Genomic DNA, 21,503 nt, shown 5'->3' on the forward strand with positions numbered 1-21,503 from the left:
AGATATGCAAATGTCTGCATAACAACAACAAAAGGTGAATTGCACACCAAAACCAGTCAAAATCCAAAGAAATCTGGCATGCAACCAGCAGATAGGAGCTTAATATAAGGTAAATCTGAAATGGATTTGGATGTATTTGTTGATGAAGCTTTCTCTGTCCAACATGTCACCAAAAAATTGAGAGAGATGATAAAAGAAAATCCAGCATTGTCTAATATCTGCTGTAATGTAATGGAATGTGAATGGTTTAAGAATACATTTGGGAAAAGTGAAGCTTTTAGCACAAGAGAGATCTTGTGCCTTTGCATACAAGAGATACGTTTCAAACCTATTGGCAACCCTGTGTTTAAATGCTCTGCCATCCACAGGAAGTGTGATCTAAGACAGAATACATGAGGATGCACTGTCTCTACTCAAGTCCAAATTATTGAGTAGCTTACTGTAATGTACCTCAGAGTGGCTGGTTCATCCTTTTGTTACTGAGTGATTGAACCATCCACAATTAGATGAATCAGATTTGAAATTTTTACTGTGTGTCCATTTCTCTTTTAATATATATCTTTATATTTACTGTGCAAACAATAGTGGGTGACCTTAAGCAGTAAAAACTAAGATTCTCTACATGAATACTAAAAAAATCCATTATATTTTGGTTACACAATAAAACACATAATGTAAAAGGCTGTTGAGTCAGCTATGTGCCTAGGGATCGTGGTTAGCACTGCTGCGCATTTTGTGATCATCATAATACAGGACCGCCAGAGGACATCCTAAAAGTTCAAAGAGGGGCATCCTGTTTTGTGTTATTGTGAAGTAGGGGAGAGAATGCCACAGATTTGATAAAGCGAGTTGGAATGGGAATAATTAATACACAGGTGTGTTGCAGCAAGGTCTTTTCAAAAAATTTCAGTCATCAACTCGGAATGCAAAGATATTTTGTTGACTCCTACCTATATAAGAAAAATAGAGAATCATAGTAAAGTAAGAGAAATATAATCTTTCACTGAAAGATTTAAGTGTTCATTTTCCCCCCACACTATTAGAGATTGTAATGGTTGAGAAATAGCCTGAAAGAGGTTCTGTTAACCCTCTACTAAGCACTTAAGTGTAAATTGCAGAATAGTTGTGAAGATGCTGATTTAAACTGAGACTCTAGTTTTTATTCAAGCACTTTTAACAGCTGTGTATGGAACTGGTACCTAGCATTCACTTGTTCTAACAGTGGTTGGCACTTTCCCTATTTTTAATAGTGGTCATCCAGCCATGTGTACCTGGAAATAACTTTTGGCAACTTTTTCAGCTGATTTTTGTTGTATTTAATGTTTTGTTATGGCCATATTGTAAAGTTTTATTTACACATGAGAAAAAGACAAGAATATGCTTGTAGACGTGCATGTTTCTGTACATGATTTTTGTTATCCATTTTAATATATTCTCAGACAGTCATCCAACGCACTAATATGTTTCCATAGGCCATTGTCAACAGAAGATTGCTTATGAGGAGACTTTAACCACACTAAGTGTTTAGTTCACTTTTTGAGAGAGCCCTGACATCCATGTTTTGAGTGCTCTGAAATCAGTATCGACATCATCATCCATTTGTTGTTCTGTGATATTCCCTGAATCTGTCCTTAAGGATTCACTCCTCAAATCAATTCACTTTTGTAGGTTTGTGCGATCTTGATGGCACTGGAGCAGATGAAGACTATCATAGATTGAATGTATCTCATCTGCTTTGACTTTTCAACTGTCTGGCAACTAGAGAGAGAGAGAGAGAGAGAGACATATATGGAATTCACTGCAGAACTTCCTGCTGCTCTCCTGTGTGCTGTCTTAAAACATTTTCCACTTTATTGTCATTGCTATTTAAAACAGTGGACAGATTGTTAGCAAGAAAATGCAGAAAATGGTCATTAGAGTGAAAATCACAAAGGACAGTGTCAGCTAGTGAGGGAGAGCAAAGTGACAGGGCAGTAGCTGTGGCTGAACCATTAGCAGTGCAGAAGATGGCAACCAAAGACTTAAGTTACATCACGGAAGACACTCATTGCAAAACTTTCTTGGTAAGTGATTTGTAGAATGTGATCCACAAATGTGAAATTTCCCTAGTCTGTCATATGTTCTTTTGCAGAACAGAGACTATTTTATTAATAATGTGAGCCGTTGAGACACTTCACAGCAGCATGCAGTATTTGTTTAATACTGCTGAAAATACAATCACAGGTGATACTGATCTGTGTAGCTCACAATATTTGGAGGCCCAATTTTTTTGGGAAGAAGTTTTACGTAAACGTATTTGCTTTTGTCGGGGAAATGTGTCCTGTTACATTACTGCATTAACCCTTTCATGGGCAATGGGAAGACATCTTCCCTCATACTTTAATGTCCTCCAGGGGCCAAAGGATTTGACATTTCCACATTTAGCTGGTGCTGCCATCTGTAGACTAGAATTAGAAACACATGACAATTCCTGCTGCCACCAGCAGTCGCTCTGGCAACAATTGACAGAGTATTATATGTCTGCTGTGCTCAATCTCTTGGCAAGTGGACTCAGTTTGATGTAATTTCGTGATTTTGTTTGTATATCTGCAGATAATGGCATTTGTAAGTAACTCCACAGTACTTATTCAATATTTTATGCAATTTTCTTCATGTTGAGGCATGAAAGAAATTTTCCAGTCAATTCTAACATGTCAAAAATATGTTGTAAACATGTGGGAATATTTGCTCCCAAGGCTCAAGTTGGCCATACGTCTGCCACAATTTCAAGCTTTTAGTGTAGACAATAGGTCTGTTTACTGATGTGTTACTACACATATTCACTTAGCTTTGGTATTACACATTACATAATTACTTTACTAGAAGGGAAGACGTGCTAGAATCTCTCTTCTCACTTCCTGAAAATGAGTCAGTTTCCGACATTGAATCAGACGATGTTCCAACAGATGAGGACAGTAATATACTGAGCATCCACCCACAATCTGCTGCTACTTTTCAGAAACAAGTGCCTTCAGTAGGAGACTACGTTTCAGTCCTTGGAATGTGTTCAGTCTCTGCAGGTTCTCCCACAGAGTCCAAAAAAATTCCAGCTTTGAGTGATAGTGATGAGAGTGCTGAAACTGATTGGGATGAAACACTACCTAAGTGTTTAGACATAGAATCTATTAGAGAAAGCATTCTCTAAAATGAATCATCCATATGAGTATTTTCTTAGATCTTCAATGAAAATATCATTCAGAATATTGTTGAACAAACAAACTTGTATGCATCCCAAGAGTGACACAATTTTCAACTGAGCTCTGAAACACCTGTAAGAACAAAGAACTGGGTGGACACGACACACTCTGAAATAAAAGCATTTATCGGGTTGCTTATCATTATGGACATCCACAAATTGCCACACTTATCAAATTACTGGAGTTCAGATACCTTTCTGCATGTTGAATCAGTGTCGAAAGTGATGACTCTAAAAAGTTCAAAAAGTTTTAGAAAACCTTCATCTGAATGATAATTCGAAGGCAGTGGGGAAGGGTGCTCATGGATATGAAACTAAATAAAGTGAGGCCCTTGACTGATGCCCTAAATGTTAACTTCTTAGAGGCATATATATAATCATTCAGGCAGATAATCTATTGATGAAGCTTTGTTACCTTTCAAGGGAAGATAGAGCATAAAACAATGTATGCCCATGAAGCCTATAAAAAGATGTTTCAAGGTCTGGCGCCTGGCTGATGCTAAGACAGGCTATCTACTGAAGTTCCAGATCTAGTGTGGAAAAGAGGAAGACAATATTGCTAGTATTCCTCTTGGTGATAGGGCCGTACTTGCATTGTGTTCGTCTTTGAAAAACAGTAGATTTATTGTCGCATTTGACAACTATTTCACTTCGTATACCATAATGAAAACACTTCTGGATAGTGGAATATATTCTGTTGGTACTGTCAGAGTCAACAGAAAAGGTCTTACAGAAATGATGAAGAAAAATGACAAACTTTCACAAGGTGAGTTCAAGGTGCAGATAAAAGACTCAGCCATTATGATAAGGTGGCAAGACACAAGAACAATAACAGTTTTGTCTACAGCAACATCTCCCAAGGGTGTAACATTCATTTCCAGAAACAAAAGAGGTGGTTCCATATGTAGCATTGCTGTCCAAGTGCCATAAGTTTGTACAACAGTGTAATGGGTGGTGGGGATCTCTTCGACCAGAAACGAGAATGGTATGAAGGTGGATGGCAATTGCTAAAATGATGGTACAGGTTTTTTTTTCTGGTTGATGCTGCCATTGTGAATGCATTTATTACGCATGCACACAGTCACGGGAAATTGAGAGTAGCTAACAGTCCATTTACAGTTGGCAAGAGAATTACCATCAGGATTCTCATCAAGGAAAAACAATAATTTTATGACAGAAAGTGGAAAATAGTTCTTTAAGAATATCTATTGCCTTAGCAAGAGTCAACCTGCATCCTACCTTAAACGTAACCGTAATAGGCAGGCCTGTAACTTTATAAATTTTATACACAATACAACCATCTTACTAGTCACACAATGATTTCTGGAGAGAAATCACTATCTTCAGGCGGGACAATTTTAATTACTGCATTTGTGCTGAACTATTCGACATCGGTTAACTTAAAATTATAGCATTGTGTCCTTTAGCACAGTGACTGGAATTACACACAAACTTCTCACATCTATAGTTTTCCAACCCCTACAAGATTGAAATCATATAAGATATCAGAGAGTAGAATTTTTATTACTGCAAAATGGAACAGGCCAACACAAATGACGTAATAATAAAATTTACCAACTAAAGAGAAAACAATTTCAGAAAATTAAAAAATGGCTCAACATGACTGCTCATTTGTATTGTGTATGAAACACTACAGCTACAAATGTTCATTAAAAATCTCTACAATCCCTGATTATCATCCATGCCTATATCACTTCTCATTGTCATTGCATTCCACATACTTATGAATTTGGTTGCCCACTTCTTAATTTTGCCCATCAAATGAATGTGTGTGTGTGTGTGTGTGTGTGTGTGTGTGTGTGTGTTACTTTTTCAGTCAGTTTGTTTAGAACTTTAAAGGAGTTTTTGTACATATTGATTTTTTCTTGATTGTTTGAAGCTTGTAATTCAGTGTATAACCCTCTTTTTCTGTAATTGATTATTTTGATGTCAACAGTAATTCATGGCTTCATAACCTGCGAAAAATTAACTGCAACTCATTTTGCAATATTGTCTGTAAGGCAATGGGAAGTATATATTTGAAGTGTGTATTAAAAGTGAGTTGACCTTTTCAGATATAATTTTAAATGGGTAATTGGTTTGTTATCTTGAACATCATATATTTAAAATATCAAATTTTCCATTATTGACCAGAACTGTGATTTCACATATTGATCTGCACAGACTCAATATCTCCCATTTGTACAACCTTAAGTTCCAGTTTTTCAGTTTAGTGACAATGTATTCTTGTATGGTGTATGTATATTTATGGGAAACATGTTTAGCCTTTATTAAATGTCCTGGTTAGATGAGAGATTAATATTATTCTATTTTAGTGCATTGGTCTTGCTTTCTATCACAGTTTATATTTTTATGCTACAGCTATGATTCAGTTTCAGTACTAATCAAAGTGGAGCAGTTGTTAAGGCACTGGATTCAAATACAGAAGTAGTAGGGTTTAAATTCCGGTTCACCCTCCAGACCTAGATTTTTCACACCTTCACTAAATTGCTGAAGACAAATACTGGGATGGTTCCTTTGAAAAGGGCAAGGCTGATTTCAGTTTCTACCCATATCCAATCAGTGGTGCTGCTTAATCTCTGATAACATCATTGCGACTAGGATGCTAAGCCCTAATCTTCCTTAGGTCTGTTTTAGGTTGTAATTAAATGTTCTTTTTTTCTTTCCCCTTGTAAAAAGGGACTGCTATACATCAGTATTTCATGCTTGGGATAAATGTGTCATTTAGCAGTTTGCATGTCATTATTTAGCAGATGATGATTCCACTAATGTAATTATTTGACTGTTACATGTCATGTTGAATCTGAAAAAAGTTTTGTGTGTTTTACAGCTGGCATTGTTCACATCAGTGAAACCTCACCCAAGTTTAAAAGATGTGAAATTCGTTGAATCATGGCGTGACTTCAATTACACTTTTCCAAAGGCAAAGTAAGACAGTTTACTCTATGTAATAAATTTTCTGTTTATTTATGTGGTTATATGTATATTTTGTGAACATTAAATACTGTTAATCTAGTTAATGGTGACTGTTAAAGAGTGATCATTTTAAATATCTATATTAAGTATATTTAACAGTATTATGAAAAGGATAGTTGCTACTCACCATATGGTGGAGATGCTGACACACACACACACACACACACACACACACACACTCGCACACGTGGCCACAGTCTCCGGCTGCTGAGGCCAGGAAGTGTATTTTAAAATTTTGTGAGCCAATTTAAATTTATTTGATGTGTTGACTGCAGATATTGTGGAGTGAAATTAGGTTCAGATCTGTCTCCTTGCACGTAGTCTTTCTAAATATTACTGCTCCTAAGTTTCATTGTTGTAACTTTTGTGCCTAGTATAAGATTGTTAGTTGCTTTAGCTATAATTACAAGTCTTCTAAAAATAGACAATTCAGAATGGAATAACAACAATATGGAAAGGATAGATTGCTACTCACCACATAAAGGGGGTGTTGAGTCACAGACAGGCACAATGAAAAAGAATGCTACATATATTCAGGGAGGACTTAGTCTGATAGCTGAATATATGTAGCATTCTTTTTCATTGTGTTCATCTGTGACTCAGTGCCTCCTCTTTCCATATTACTATAACATTTCAGTTGTCAGAGTGGTACTAGGAAACTTAGCATTCTGTTTTTCAAATGCAGTGAAACTGCTCTTTCGTGATATAGGCAAACCAGTCATTAGAGAGGAAGTAATCATCTTTGATATTGTGATTATTTTGATAATGTAATGCCAATACCTTGTTTCATATCAATGATCCTAGAATTCCATGGCTCCATCATCAGGTTGCAATGCTGACCAAAGAGCAGCAGCTCTTCCGTATGCTATTTATTAGCAACTGCTATGCACTATTGTTTATAGGAAACAGTAACTTGAGTTTTTTATGAAATTTGATCAGACATTGTTTCACAAGTATATCTTTTGTGCTAGATAATAAGTTCTGTGTGAACAAGCTTCTTTTCAATAAATACGCTTTCAGTGATAACATTTCAGAGAAACTTATTTTTTCCCGAAGTCCTTGTTTGTGAGATCTCGAGCATTCAACAGCTAAGATAAATTTATTATTACAAATCGAATGTTGCAAAACTACGATAAAATCTTTGAGAACAGTGCAGCTGCTAGATAACGATTTTGCCAGTAAATATTTTTATTACTGAATGAAATGGTGTGGAAAGGACTTTATTTGTAAATGACAGCAATTTGGCCCTTAACAAATAAGTGTTACCACAATGAAACAAAGAAAGGCCTACATAGAAAGAGTATACAGGTGAGCTATTCATGGGAAGTGAACTTGAAGGCAATATCATAGAAAGGGAAGAGGGTGTAGACGAAGATGAGATGGGAGATGTGATACTATGAGAAGAATTTGACAGAGTGCTGAAAGAACTAAATGAAAACCAGAACTACTGATATTCTTGGGAGAGCCGGCCATGACAAAACTATTCCACTTAGTGTGCAGGATGGGTGAGATGCGCAAAATGCCATCAGACTTCAAGAAGAGTGTAAGAATTCCAGTTCCAAAGAAAGCAAGGGCTGACAGGTGTGAATATTACCAAATTATATGTTTAAACAGTCATAGTTGCAAAATATGAATATGAATTGTGTATATGTGAAAAGAAAAACTGGTAAAAGGCACCCTTGGTGGAGGTCAGCGTGTGTTCAGGAGGAATGTATGAATACACGAGTCAGTACTCATCTTATAACTTGTAAAAAAGGTTGAAGAAAGGAAAATCTTTGCTTATAGCATTTGATAATGTTAACTAGAACACACTATTTGAAATTATGGAAGTTGTAGGGGTATAATACAGGTGAGTGAAAGTTATTTACATCTAGTACAGGACCCAGACAGTAGTTATGAGAGTCAAAGGGCATGAAAAGGAACCTGTAGCTGAGGAGGTGGTGAAACAGGCCTGCAATTTATCCTTGATGTTATTCAATGAGTACAGTGAGCAAGCAGTAAAGGAGACCGAAGAAAAATTTGGAGAAGCAATTAAAGTTCAAGGAGAAGAAATAAAGCCTTTGAGCTTTGCCTATGATGGCATAATTCTGTCAGAGGCAGCAAAGAACTTGGAAGATCTGGTGAACGGAATGGACAGTGTCATGAAAGAAGGATTTAAGATGACCAACAACAAAAGCAAAATGAGGGTAATAGAATATACTGAGATTAAATCAGATGATGTTGAGGGAATTAGATTAGGAAATGAGACACTAAAAGCAGTTTGTGAGTTTTGCTATTTGTGCAGCAAAATAACTAATTACAGCCAAAGTAGAGAGGATATAAAATATAGATTGGGTATGGCCAAAAATGTTTCTGAAGAAGAGAAATCAAACATCAAATATAAATTTAAGTGTTTGGAAGTGTGTTCTGAAGGTACACTCATGTTCAGAAAAAGTAAGAACACCTAGAATGAGTAGAGATAGGACATTCATATTCACAGGACACGTACATTAGTATGTTCTGCAGAAATGATTAGCATTTGAACCATTTCAGCCCACGAGTTAGAGGTCAACATTGATATTGGTGTGCAACACCACCTACTGGTATAATGTGCCTGGGCCTCTTGTTGTCTCTGTAAATTGAAGGTAATGGACCAGTGTGGCTTGAGCAGATATGCAAGATGCCTCGAAGATGTATGCATGACTGTATTGTCAAATCGGTGAGTTTGAAAGAGGACGCATTATTCTGCATGAGAGACTGTGATGCATCCATCTGGGAAACTGCTGCTCATGTGGGACAAAGTGTTTTGACAGTGCAACAGGTGTGTGCAAAATGGTTCATGGAAGGCTGTAGGACAGGACAAGATGGGTCAGGTCACACCATCCAGCTCACCCTCCGAGAAGACATATCTCATCCTAATGGCATTGCAAGACAGATCTGTGTCCTTATCTCTGGCACAACAGTGGAACAGTGTAAACCATCGTACACTATCAAGGGTGACAGTCTGTCGCTGTTTATTATGGCATGGGTTACGAGCACATTGACCACTTTTCCACCTACCTTTCACGAATGTGCAGAAAGATGCTAGACAGCAATGGTGTATGGAACGTCACTGGGGACAGGAATGGTGTCAGATGGTGTTTCCAGACAAATCCAGGTTCTGTTTGTTTGAAAATGATGGCTGCATTTTGGTTTGCCGCAGACAGGAGGAGCAGCATCATGATGAATGCATTCGCACAAGATGTACAGCACCAACTCAAGGCCTTATGGTGTGGGGCGCTATTCGCTATTGGGTACAACCACAAATCACAACCGGTGATAGTCCAGGGCACTGTGACCAGTGTGGCCTATGTGAAGGACATGTTGCAACCCTTCACAACACCCCAGGTGCCACTGGATGTCAGCCTTTTTCTCTGGCCCACCAGATCACCAGAGTTGTTGCCAACCAAAAATGTATGAGATATGGTGAAACGACGGGTGCAGTGCTGTGACCCAAAGCCAGTCACAACAGATGAACATTGGAAGCAGGTGAATGCAGCATGGATGGCTATACCACAGGACATCATTGTGCCTTATATAGGACGATGCCATCATGCGTGAAACAAGTTACCAGGGCCCCTGGCAGACCATGTGCCTACTAGGCAACAAGACACTTACTGAACTGAGGTGACTGAAATGCTATTCATTTCTGGAGAACATACTAATGTACATGTCCTGTGAATATGAACGTCCTATCTCTAGTCATTCCAGGTCTTCTGTTTTTGTGAACATGAGTATATTTGTCTGGTATGTAGCTTTGTACAGGAGTGAAATGTGGATGCTAAAAGACAAAAGTGATGCTACAGAAGAATGCTGAAGACTAGATATGTAGATAGCATAACTAATGAGGAGGTACTGGATAGAATTGGGGGAACGAAGAAACTTGTTACACAACTTGATTAAAGGAAGGGGTTGGTTGACAGGACACATTCTGAGACGTCAAGGAATAATAAATGTAGTATTGGGGGGAAGTGTGGGGTAAAAATTATAGATAGAGGCTAAGAGATGAATACAGTAAGCAGGTCCAGCTAGATGCAGGTTGCAGAAGTTATTCAGAGATGAGCCAGCCGCTGTGGCCGAGCGGTTCTAGGCGCTTCAGTCTGGAACTGTGCTGCTGCTACACTCGCAGGTTCGAATCCTGCCTCGGGCATGGATGTGTATGATGTCCTTAGGTTAGTTAGGTTTAAGTAGTTCCAAGTCTAGGGGATTGATGACCTCAGATGTTAAGTCCCATAGTGCTTGGAGCCATTTATTCAGAGATGAAGAGACCTGCACAGGATAGAGTATCAGGAAGAGCTTCATTAAAGTAGTCTTTGGACAAAAGATAACAACAACAATAAAATATTTTTGAACTCTGTAATGACTAGCAGAAGGATAGAAATAACAAAGCACGCTATTACAATTGCTAATTGCATGTAAAATTATGATTAAAAATAACATAAATCATGTTCTGTAATCCTACAACAGATTATATTCAATGATATAGTCCTACAATTATGTTAATTTGTCCAACATCCCTAACTGAAAATGAAAATCGTCTATCTTCCCATGCCTTGGAATCCTTTTGCAGTGATATGTAAGTCTCCAAACTGAATTTCAGCAAAGATATAAATTATATGTGGGAATCATTTTTATATCTTGTGTTGCAATGTAATCGTATACACATGAGGGGGTTAGGTATGCTAAACAAATTTTTAACTGCATTTCTAACTGCAAAACTCCACTTCACACTGGCTTCTTACTTCACTACAGGCTGAACTAACTTTTGAAGTGTTTTAACATCTGTGAGACATTATGTTTAGATTACAATCACAGTTGTATTTCTGGTGTGATGTGTTTAGATTAAGCATTCAAACCATTTTATTCTTCTCTAAAGTGGACTACTTCTCCGTTGCAATATCTCTTGTGCTGGAAGCTGAAATGTTTCTTGAATTACAACTATCTGTTAAATGATAGGAGCTCTTCTTCTTAAATATGCATATAATGATCATTGATTTACAATGGGGAATCACTTCACATTCAGTGTGTAAACATACATATACCTTGTGACATTCACCTGCTTTATTTCCTCATTGATAGTATTTGGTGTCGATGTAATGCGTTGTTATACTGGCTGAAAAATGGGGAGTGGAAGTTCAACACTGACTACTGTAAATGATGTAGCCGACAGTGGCACATTGCATTTCACCATTCTTTACTTTCACTGTTCACAACCCCCCCCAATTTTACACAGTTAATATGCCCAGTTCACTATTGGTTAACTTTTGATAAGCCTCATTAATAGTTTGCAGTCAAATGTCAGCACACTGCTAAAATAGTTTACCATTGAACATCTGTGAGCAGTAAAAACCTAACCACACAGTTCTTGCAAAATTATACGGTACGTGTGACACTATTGAGCAGACACTTTCATTGTTCTAACACACGTCCTATTTGTGGTACACTTATTTCATGATTAATTTGATGCATTGTTGTTGATCTAACCAATACAGGTTTCTCGGAAAATCGACCATGGACTGACTGGAAAATCGGTCGTGGACTAACTGACTCGGAACGAAAAATTGGGCCTTTATATATCCTCACAATAATAGCTACTGAAACTATACATTGTTCAATGTTTAAGTTACAGAAATTACAATTAAAACATAACTCAGTCAATTAACTGAATATATAGAAAAATTCCTTCTTTTTAACAGTTTCTTCTACTACAAGGGTTAGGCCAAATTATTTGTTTAAATCATGAAATTAACAGATATACTTACACAAACAATGCTTTTGACAAATCTGGTAATTATTTTGTAATTAAATAAGGGCTGGCTTTGCTAACATGTTCTTGAATAGAGCCAAATGTTTATAATTAGTACAGAATTTATATTTGTTTATAAGTCAACAATAGAATCTAAGACACGGAACAATTGCTGATTTCATGCTATAACAAAATATATTAACTAGGAATGGTCAAATTAATTAGGAGATTAATTACATACACTAAACTAAGAACAAAATTAGATCTGGTGCTATATTTCTTAAGACTGAGGGTCAACCTTTCTCTTTTACGAAAATGCAGATTATACTCATGTACGTTAATGGCAATTAGTCACAAATGGAAAAAATGAATTTAAGGAGGCAGATAGCAAAACAAGAGAGGAAATAAAGAGATCCGACCTCGTTTCGTCACAACCTGACATTTATGCTGTAAGATGTTCAGTCATTGTCATTCTGTGCAAAACTCTCAAACTAAACTCGATTATGATGTAAGATGTTCAGTCATTGCTGCTCCTCTACAAAACTCTCAAACTAAACATGATTTTATTCCTTGATGGGAGGCTCATTGTCACAGTATTCCTGTTCTATGGCATGTGGAGAATCTCAAAGCAAGAACCCTGCTGCACAGAATAAAGTGCCGAACCAGCAGATACTATGAAGCATAGTAAAACTGTTGCTGTTGTCCCAACTTGCAGATATGCTGTGTCCATCCAAACCAGTTCATGCACAAATAACAAATAAATTCATGAATGGTATGCAATTCTGAATTACTTAACCAATAAACCAATAAAAAGATATCTAACAATGGGTGATAGCAAAAGAAGATACGCCAAAGAAATGATAGAGTAGGCTCAACAAGATCTCTCAAGAAAAGAGTGTTGAAAAATTTACCATGAAGTTAACTTCTTTAAGAAGTGATATCAGAGCCTCCAGGAGTTTGTCAAGGAGAATAATGAGTTCACCATTTCTGAGAGATGGAAACAGTACTTTAAGGCAGCTGTGGTGTACTTAGAGATCTTCTTGATTCCAGGAGTAGATGAAATCTAGGTGGAAGTCATTCAAGCTTTAGGAGAGGGGCTCAACAAGACAATTCCCCAACCAATCAATAGGATTTGGATTGTGGAGAAGATCCCCAAAGATTGAAGACAGTGGTCACGTGACCTATTCACAAGAAACATAATATGGACTGCACCAGCTACAGAGGAATTGCCTTCCTGAATGTATACTGTAAGATCCTGTCTTACTGTACACTGGATAGAATCAAGTCATGTGCAAGAGAAGTTATTAGTGAATATCGGGGGTTTCAGAAAAGACCATTCAACAGTGGACAAGATATATGTGCTGCAATAGCTCACTGAGAAGATGTGGGAGTATGGTGAAGTCCTTCATATGCTCTCCTTAGATTTTAAGAAGGCGTATGACAAATTCCACTGGGAGAACCCGATGAACTGCCTAACCAAGTCTGAAATACCTAAGAAACTCGTCAGCCTAGTTAAGGGTTTGCCTCACTGATTCAAAAGACACAGTGAATCTCTGGAACAAAGTCACATAGAGTTTTTGTGGAATGCTGAGGCAGAGAAATTTACAGGTTACTAATATTGTTCAGTCTGGCTCTTGAAAAGATCACCCCTATGAGACTCCAAATTCTTTTGCGAGTATGTGCATTTAAACATGAGGATCCAAGTCATTGCCCCCTCAGGGGCTTAGCACTTGATTGCTGGGTACGGGCTAGGCAACCCTGGGTTCCTGAGCTTGGGACTGGTAAGCTCTGCGAGTCCTCTGGTGCCGTAACCTCCGTGCATGCTTCAGTGAACACTGTGCAGCACAGTGGTGGAATGTTGTGTGTTTCGGAGAATGAGGGCCTTGGCTTCACTGCCTGGACCACGAGGAAGGTACACACCTATATTAAAAAAACCCTCAACCTCAACATGTGCTACATGCTGATGAGGTGAATAGCTGTTGAGGTAAAACGGTCTGTAGCAGGCAACTTCTGGGGTACCTGCCACTCCCCAGTAATACAAGGCTTGCTTAGGCATACAGGGCTCTGCCAGGATTGATTGTTGTTTCCCTAGCATCTCATGGGATCCCTATGGCATGGTCTCATCAAACTATTACTCCTGATGGGATGGGTGTACCACCAGGTAGTACCTACACCCACTCATCGAAGAGAGCTTGATTGATCAGTCCTCCCAAGGAGAAGTCTCATAATCATAGTAACAGGGCATTAGTGTGGGATAACACTTTCATTATAATCAAGAGAACAGGTGGAAACTTGGAGAAGGTCTCCCCTTTCTGTAGTCACAAGGCTTTGGAAGGTATTGCTGGGTCCCTAAAAAGCATCAAACGACTTTTCAGTGGAACACTTCAAGTTGAAACTGCTAATTCAAACCTAGTATCTAAGCCTCTGGGCTGTAAGGCCTTAGGTGACTACCCAGTTGAGGCTGAGTCGCATAACACCCTTAACTTTAGTTAGGGCGTGGTTACCTTTTCCGAGATAATGGAGGTGGACCCCTTGGAGAATAGAAAAATTTGTGTGTCATAGAAGTGCAGAACTATATGAGGAGAGTCAATGGCAAATTGTAAAAATCTTCAACATTTATTCTAATGTTTAGTACTCCAGAATTACCTGAACACATCCTTGCAGGCTGTATCCATCTTAAGGCTCACCAGTTTTTTCCTAACCCAATGTGATGTTTCAAATTTCAGATTTGGCCATAGCACTATGGGATGCAATGGCAGGCCTACGTGTGGCAATTGTAGAGGCTCAGCTCATGAATCTGGCAATTCCTGTACACTTCCTCCAAAATGTATAAACTGCTCTGGGATCACCCAATGTGGAGCAGAAAGTGTGAGGTTTACAACCAGGAAAAGAAAATTCAGGAGTTGAAAACCAAGAGACACTTACCATATTGTGAAACTAAGAACACTTTCAAAGCTATGTAACCTCTGGATTTTGCTACTACTTTTGCGTCAGCTCTTAAGATGCCAGTCGCCAAGTGTGATGCCTCCACACAAACTCATACCACAGATTCAAATACGAGCACACACACTCATCAGTGAACCTGTGAGGGAAACAGTACACTTGAAACAGAAGTCATTCTGAAGCCGTCAGCGATGGGCTTATTGCCTAAGCCGCATACTGCTGCCCACCATCGGAAGCCTACTAAGCCATCTTCTCAACCCAAAGAACCAATTCCTCTCATAAGTAAAGAAAAAGTCCTTTGAAAAGTAGTTCCAAGTCGAAGAAAATGGTAGTTAAACCTTCGGATCAGCGAGCTCTTTTCCTCTCTTATGGCGAGTAAGCTCCAGCTAACATTCCCCCTGACATCCGTGGTAAATCGTCGCCTCTGAGGGAGAAATAAAAGACCAACCATCACTAAACAAGTCCATAGGGACTTCCGTGTTGCAGTAGAATTTAAAAGGATATCACTCACATTTGGAAGATTTAAAACTCTTGGTCCAGGAGAAACTGTTCTGCATCTGCTTACAAGAAACACATTTTAAAGTCACCAACACACCTGCATTATAGGGTTACCACCCCTACAGGAAGGACGATATTACTGGAGACAGGGCTAAAGGTGGAGTGCCTGTTTCCATCGATGACAGAGGCCACTCGTCTCCTGTCCCTCTTACCGCGACCTTACAAGCAATTGCTGTGAAAGTTCTAGCACTCTTTACCATTACTGTGTTTTCTTTGTATCTTCCACCTAATGATGCTGCAGATGCAGCAGAAGTATTCTTGTGAATACAGAATACTTCGGGGCACTCCGATGCCCATTCCTCCTTGTGGGGGACTTCAGTGCACACAGTGTGCTGTGGGGCTCAGCTACCACTTGCTATAGGGGTTGGATGATCGAGCGACTTGTCCAGTCTGAGAATATTTTCGTTCTGAACACAGGTCAGATGACACACTTTTCCACAGCTACAGAGTCTTTTTGAGCCATTGACCTTTGTTTTTGTTCCCTAGCAATTGCAGACTCTGTTCACTTGGAAGTGGCTACAGAGTTACATTCTAGAGACCACTTCCCGGTGTGGATCCGTCTTCTAACTTGGATGGTGGCTGACAGGAGACCACGAAGGTTGTTGATACAAAGGGCAAATTGGGTGCTGTGCAGTCGACAGGCTATTTTTGAACAAAAGGATTGTGCACAGGAGATCATGGCCCATATCACTTTTGAGATCTAATGGGCTTCTGCAGTTTAGTAACCACCTGAAATGATAGCCTGTACGTAGGTGGAATGACGACTGTCGATTGCCAATCAGGGCCAGACGAACAGCTCTGTGGAACTTCAAACACCGTGCAATTACAGAAGACCTTCATGCCGTCAGATCTGCAAGAGCACATGTGAGGCGAGTGATAAAAGAATGGAAGAGGGCTTCCTGAAAGGAATTCACGACTTCCATTAATCGGTCCACTTCCGTTGCGCAAGTTTGGGACTCAATAAGGTGGATTTCAGGCAAGGGCAGTACCTTTCCCATTACGACCTTATCAAGTAATGGGGCCTTGTTGGATATGCCAGAAGACATGGCTCAGGTTTTAGCTGAATACTTTTCTACTGTCACTAAGTCATCCAGACAAGCTCCTGCTTTTCAGGGGTTCCATAGGACTGTGGAGATGAGGAAGCTCAATTTCTTCTCACATAATAAGGATGTCTAGAACCTTCTGTTCTCCATGTGGGAACTGGAATCAGCTTTGTCTGCCACCACAGACACTGCTCCAGGAGTTTGAGATCCATTGTGTCTTGCTTTGTCACCTGTGCCCTGGAGTGATAGGGCAGATCCTCTCCTGTTTGTCAGATCTGGTTTGATGGACAGTACCACACGACTTGGAAGGAGGCAATATTAATTCCATTCAGGAAACTAGGCAAGGACCATAGAGCCCCGAACATTTCCTGGAGTGTAGGCCTTATCTGTTGTATGGGGAAGACTCTTGAACGCATGCTCAATCTCAACCTCTGCCTCGTCTGGCTGCTCGAATCCAGAGGTTACCCAAGCCGCTCCCAGTGTGGTTTCAGTCACTACAGTTCTACCCTCAACAATTTAATTCTACTGGAGACAGCGATACAGTAGTCCTTCCTACACCAAAACCATTTGGTTTGTGTGTTTTTGACCTAAAAAGAAAGCATGCGACACTACTCAGAGGTACAACATCCTTTGCTAACTTCAGGAATGGGGACTACATGGATGTCTGCCACTTCTTATCCAATCATTTCTTGAGGACCAGCATTTTTGATATGTTGGCAATGCCTTGTCTGACTGCTATGTTCAAGATAATGTGGTCCCCTGAGGCAGTGTTCTCAGTGTCACATTGTTTGCCATCACTATCAATGGCATTTCCTCCGCAGTTAGAAGCCCTGTCAAATGCTCTTTGTTGGTGGATGACTTTTCAATTTTCTACTCTTCCTCGGATCTTACAAGGATGATGAGGTAGCTACAGCTGACCATTAGGAGGCTGGAAACCTGGGTCAGAACAACTGGTTTTTTGTTCTCACAAGAGAAGACTACATGTGTCAGTTTTAATCGTGCTCGTCAAAGTTTTAACCAACCAGCTGTCACAATGGGGTACAGTATTTTATGTTTTAAGGAAACTGTGCACTTTTTGGGTTTATTATTTGACTCTAAATTAACTTGGCTCCCACATCTGAAAGACCTATGAACAAAGAGGTTCCACTCATTGAATGTCTTGAAATACCGTAGCGGAAAAACATGGGGAGCTGGTAGGTCCCACCCCTTGCAGCTTTGTAGGGCATTTGTTTGATCATGTTTAGATTATGGCAGCATGGTCTATGGATCAGCCCATTCTTCCTACCTCAATATGTTAGATTCTGTCCACCATAAGGGCATTCAGATATCGACTGGAGCCTATCAGACCAGCCCAGTTCAGAGTCTGTGTACAGAAGCTGGTGAATCACCACTCTGGATTCAGTGACGTATCCTTTTGGCTCGAGAGGCACTGGAACTCTGTATCACATCGGTCATTGGCAGTTAGTGCAGTGGTCCAACCCATCTTTGAACATCTGTTCAGGAATCGGCCTCATGCGACCAAGCCATTTAGGATACATGATACAGACTGTCTCAAGGATCTGGATCTATCAGACTTCCAAATACACAGTCAGGGATGGAATGCATTGCCAGCTTGGTGTTTTCAGAGGCCCAGAATGATTTTAAGCTTGACACGGTACAAGAAAACTTATACTCCAGATTATGTTTTTACACCGTTTCTTCCAGTTTAAGTAGATTCCACAGTTTTATCATTGTTTATACAGATGGATCCCAGCAAGAGAATGTCTTCGATTGTTCCACTGTTTTCCCTGGTGGGTTTTCAAAGAGCATCTTCAGGAACAATTTACAAATTATGATGCTGAATTATATGCCATACTGATGGCACTGGAGAGGATTCATAGACATCACCGTACAATGAAAGATAACACACACACTGAACACTAGTGCCACCAAAGATGACCAAGCTCTGACTTTGATCATATTTGGTGGCACTAGAGTTCAGTGTGTGTGTTATCTTTCCTGCTTCAGTCCGAGAACCGAGGTTTTAAATTTGCATGTACGCTGCCTGCCTGTTGCAGTTTGCCTTGAAAATGACGGGGTGTTCTCCTGCCGTCATATCGGCGGTCGCTGAAAGTGTTACCTGGCTGAATTCCCGGAATTTATTTGAAACTGTTTCCAGCAGTTTGTCATCAGTAGTATAGTTTTGCAGTAGTTGACTTCTTTTCCTGTGTATGCAGAATGTGCAGAGCCTGCACCCCATCATCAATTCTCTGCATGTCATTCTGCAAAGTGATACTGCCTTGTGGCATTGCTACTTGCTTATAGACAACCACATCATCTGTGAACAGTCTTAAGGACCTGCTGACACTTATTTCCAGATCATATATATACATTGTAAACAATAAAGATCCTATCACACTCCAGAAATTACCTTTACATCTGTCAATTTTGTTCCGTTAAGAGTGACGTGTTGAGTTCTTTCTTCAAGGAAGTCTGAATCCAGCAGCAAAACTGTCAGATACATAGGAAGCTCATATTTTTTCACTATATGGCAGTGCTGTTGTCAACAGTGCTATACATCCCATAGAGGAACAGATTTTTATAGAGGGATTTTTGTTCTTGAAAAACATCATAATTCTTGAGCGTAAAACGTGTTACATAGGTCTACACCATGTTGACGGCAGTGATGTTGTTGTTGTGGTCTTCAGTCCAGAGACTGGTTTGATGCAGCTCTCCAAGCTACTCTAACCTGTGCAAGCCTCGTCATCTCCGAATAACTACTACAACCTATATCATTCTGAATCTGCTTTGTGCTTTCATCTCTTGGTCTCACTCTACGACTTTTACTCTCCACACTTCCCTCCGATACTAAATTGGTGATCTCTTGATGCCTCAGAATGTGTCCTACCAACTGATTCATTCTTCTAGTCAAGGTATTCCACAAATTCCGCTTCTCCCCAATTCTATTCAGAACCTCCTCATTAGTTATGTAATCTACCCATATAATCTCAAGCATTCTTCTGTAGCACCACATTTCAAAAGCTTCTATTATCTTCTTGTCCAAACGATTTATCGTCCATGTTTCACTTCCATTTTCAGAAAATATTTCCTAATACTATACTCGATGTTAATAAATTTCTCTTCTTCAGAAACACTTTTTTGCCATAGCCAGTCTACATTTTATATACACTCTGCTTTGGCCCTCGTCAGTTATTTTGCTTGCCAAATAGCTAAAATCATTTACTATTTTAAGTGTCTAATTTCCTAATCAAATACCCTCTGCATCACCTGGTTTAATTTGACTACATTCCATTATCCTTCTTTTGCTTTTATTTATGTTCATTGTATATGCTCCTCTCAAGACACTGTCCATTCCATTCAGCTGCTCTTCCAGGTCCTTTGCTGTCTCTGGCAGAATTACAATGTCATCGGCAAACCTCAGAGTTTTTATTTCTTCTCCATGGATTTTAATTCCTACTCCAAATTTTTTCTTTTGTTTCCTTTACTACTTGCTCAATATACAGATTGAATAACATCGGGGAGAGGCTACAACCCTGTGTCACTCCCTTCTCAACCATTGCTTCCCTTTCGTGTCCCTTGACTCTAATAACTGACATCTATTTTCAGTACAATTTTCAAATAGCCTTTTGCTCTCTGTATTTTACCCCTGCCACCTGTAGAATTTGAAAGAGAGTATTCCAGTCAACATTGTCAAAAGCGTTCTCTAAGGCTACAAATGCTATAAACATAAGTTGCCTTTACTTGACCTATCTTCTAAGATAAGTCTTAGGGTCAGTATTGCCTCAGTGTTCCAACATTTTTACGGAATCCAAACTGATCTTCCCCACGGTTAGCTTCTACCAGTTTTTCCATTCATCTGTAAAGACTTCATGTTAGTATTTTGCAGCCATGGCTTATTAAACTGATAGTTCGGTAATTGTCACATCTGTCAGCACTTGCTTTCTTTGGAACTGAAATTATTATATTCTTCTTGAAGTCTGAGGGTATTTAATGTATCTCACACATCTTGCTCACCGGATGGAAGAGTTTTGTCATGCCTGGCTCTCACAAGGGTATCAGTAGTTCTAATGGGATGGTGTCTATTCCTGGGGCCTTGTTTCGACTTAGGTCTTTGAGTGCTCTCTCAAACTCTTCACGCAGTATTATATCTCCCATTTGATCTTCATCTACGTCCTCTTCCATTTCCATAATATTGCCTTCACGTACATCGCCCTTGTATAGACTCTCTATGTACTCCATCCACCTTTCTGCTTTCCCTTCTTTGCTTAGAACTGGGTTTCCGTCTGAGCTCTTGATATTCATGCAAGTGGTTCTCTTTTCTCCAAAGGTCCTTCTAATTTTCTGTAGGCAGTATCTATATTACCCCTAGTGATACATGCTTCTACATCCTTATATTTGTCCTCTAGCCATCCCTGCTTAGCCATTTTGCACTTCCTGTCAATTTCATTTTTGAGGCGTTTGTATTCCTTTTTGCCTGCTTCATTTACTGCATTTTTATATTTTCTCCTTTCAACAATTAAATTCAATATCTCTTCTGTTACCCAAGGATTTCTACTAGCCTTGTCTTTTTATCTACTTGAATATCTGCTGCTTTCACTGTTTCATATCTCAAAGCTACCCATTCTTCTTCTACTGTATTTCTTTCCCCTGTTCTTGTCAATCGTTCCCTAATACTCTCTCTGAAACTCCCTACAATCTTTGGTGCTTTCTGTCTATCCAGACCCCATCTCCTTAAGTTTGTACCTTTTTGGAGTTTCTCCAGTTTTATTGTCAGTGATACAGGACTATAATTATGTGCCTCTGTCCTATGACCCTTCATGAAAATGGAAATGACGTGCACCTTTTCACTTGCTAGGTACCCTAGAAAATAGTCTATACTTGTTTTTATTTTCTGTATGAGGTTGTAGCCTGATTTGGAAATTTGACAATTCACAAGATTGTCTCCTTCCTTTTCAAAACATGA

General features: G+C 39.3%; 1 protein-coding gene across 1 annotated transcript in view; it reads left to right on the plus strand.

Annotated features, from left to right (window-relative positions):
• The window catches only part of LOC124804717 (cleft lip and palate transmembrane protein 1-like protein), a 149,549-nt gene that overhangs the window by 28,033 nt on the left and 100,013 nt on the right, over window positions 1-21,503 (plus strand). The window contains exon 2 of the mRNA XM_047264994.1: window positions 6,087-6,184. Coding sequence (XP_047120950.1) covers window positions 6,087-6,184 — 98 coding nt within the window. The remainder of the gene's footprint in view (window positions 1-6,086; window positions 6,185-21,503) is intronic.

The sequence above is a fragment of the Schistocerca piceifrons genome, chromosome 1, assembly GCF_021461385.2.
Source record: "Schistocerca piceifrons isolate TAMUIC-IGC-003096 chromosome 1, iqSchPice1.1, whole genome shotgun sequence".
Classification (NCBI taxonomy): domain Eukaryota; kingdom Metazoa; phylum Arthropoda; class Insecta; order Orthoptera; family Acrididae; genus Schistocerca; species Schistocerca piceifrons.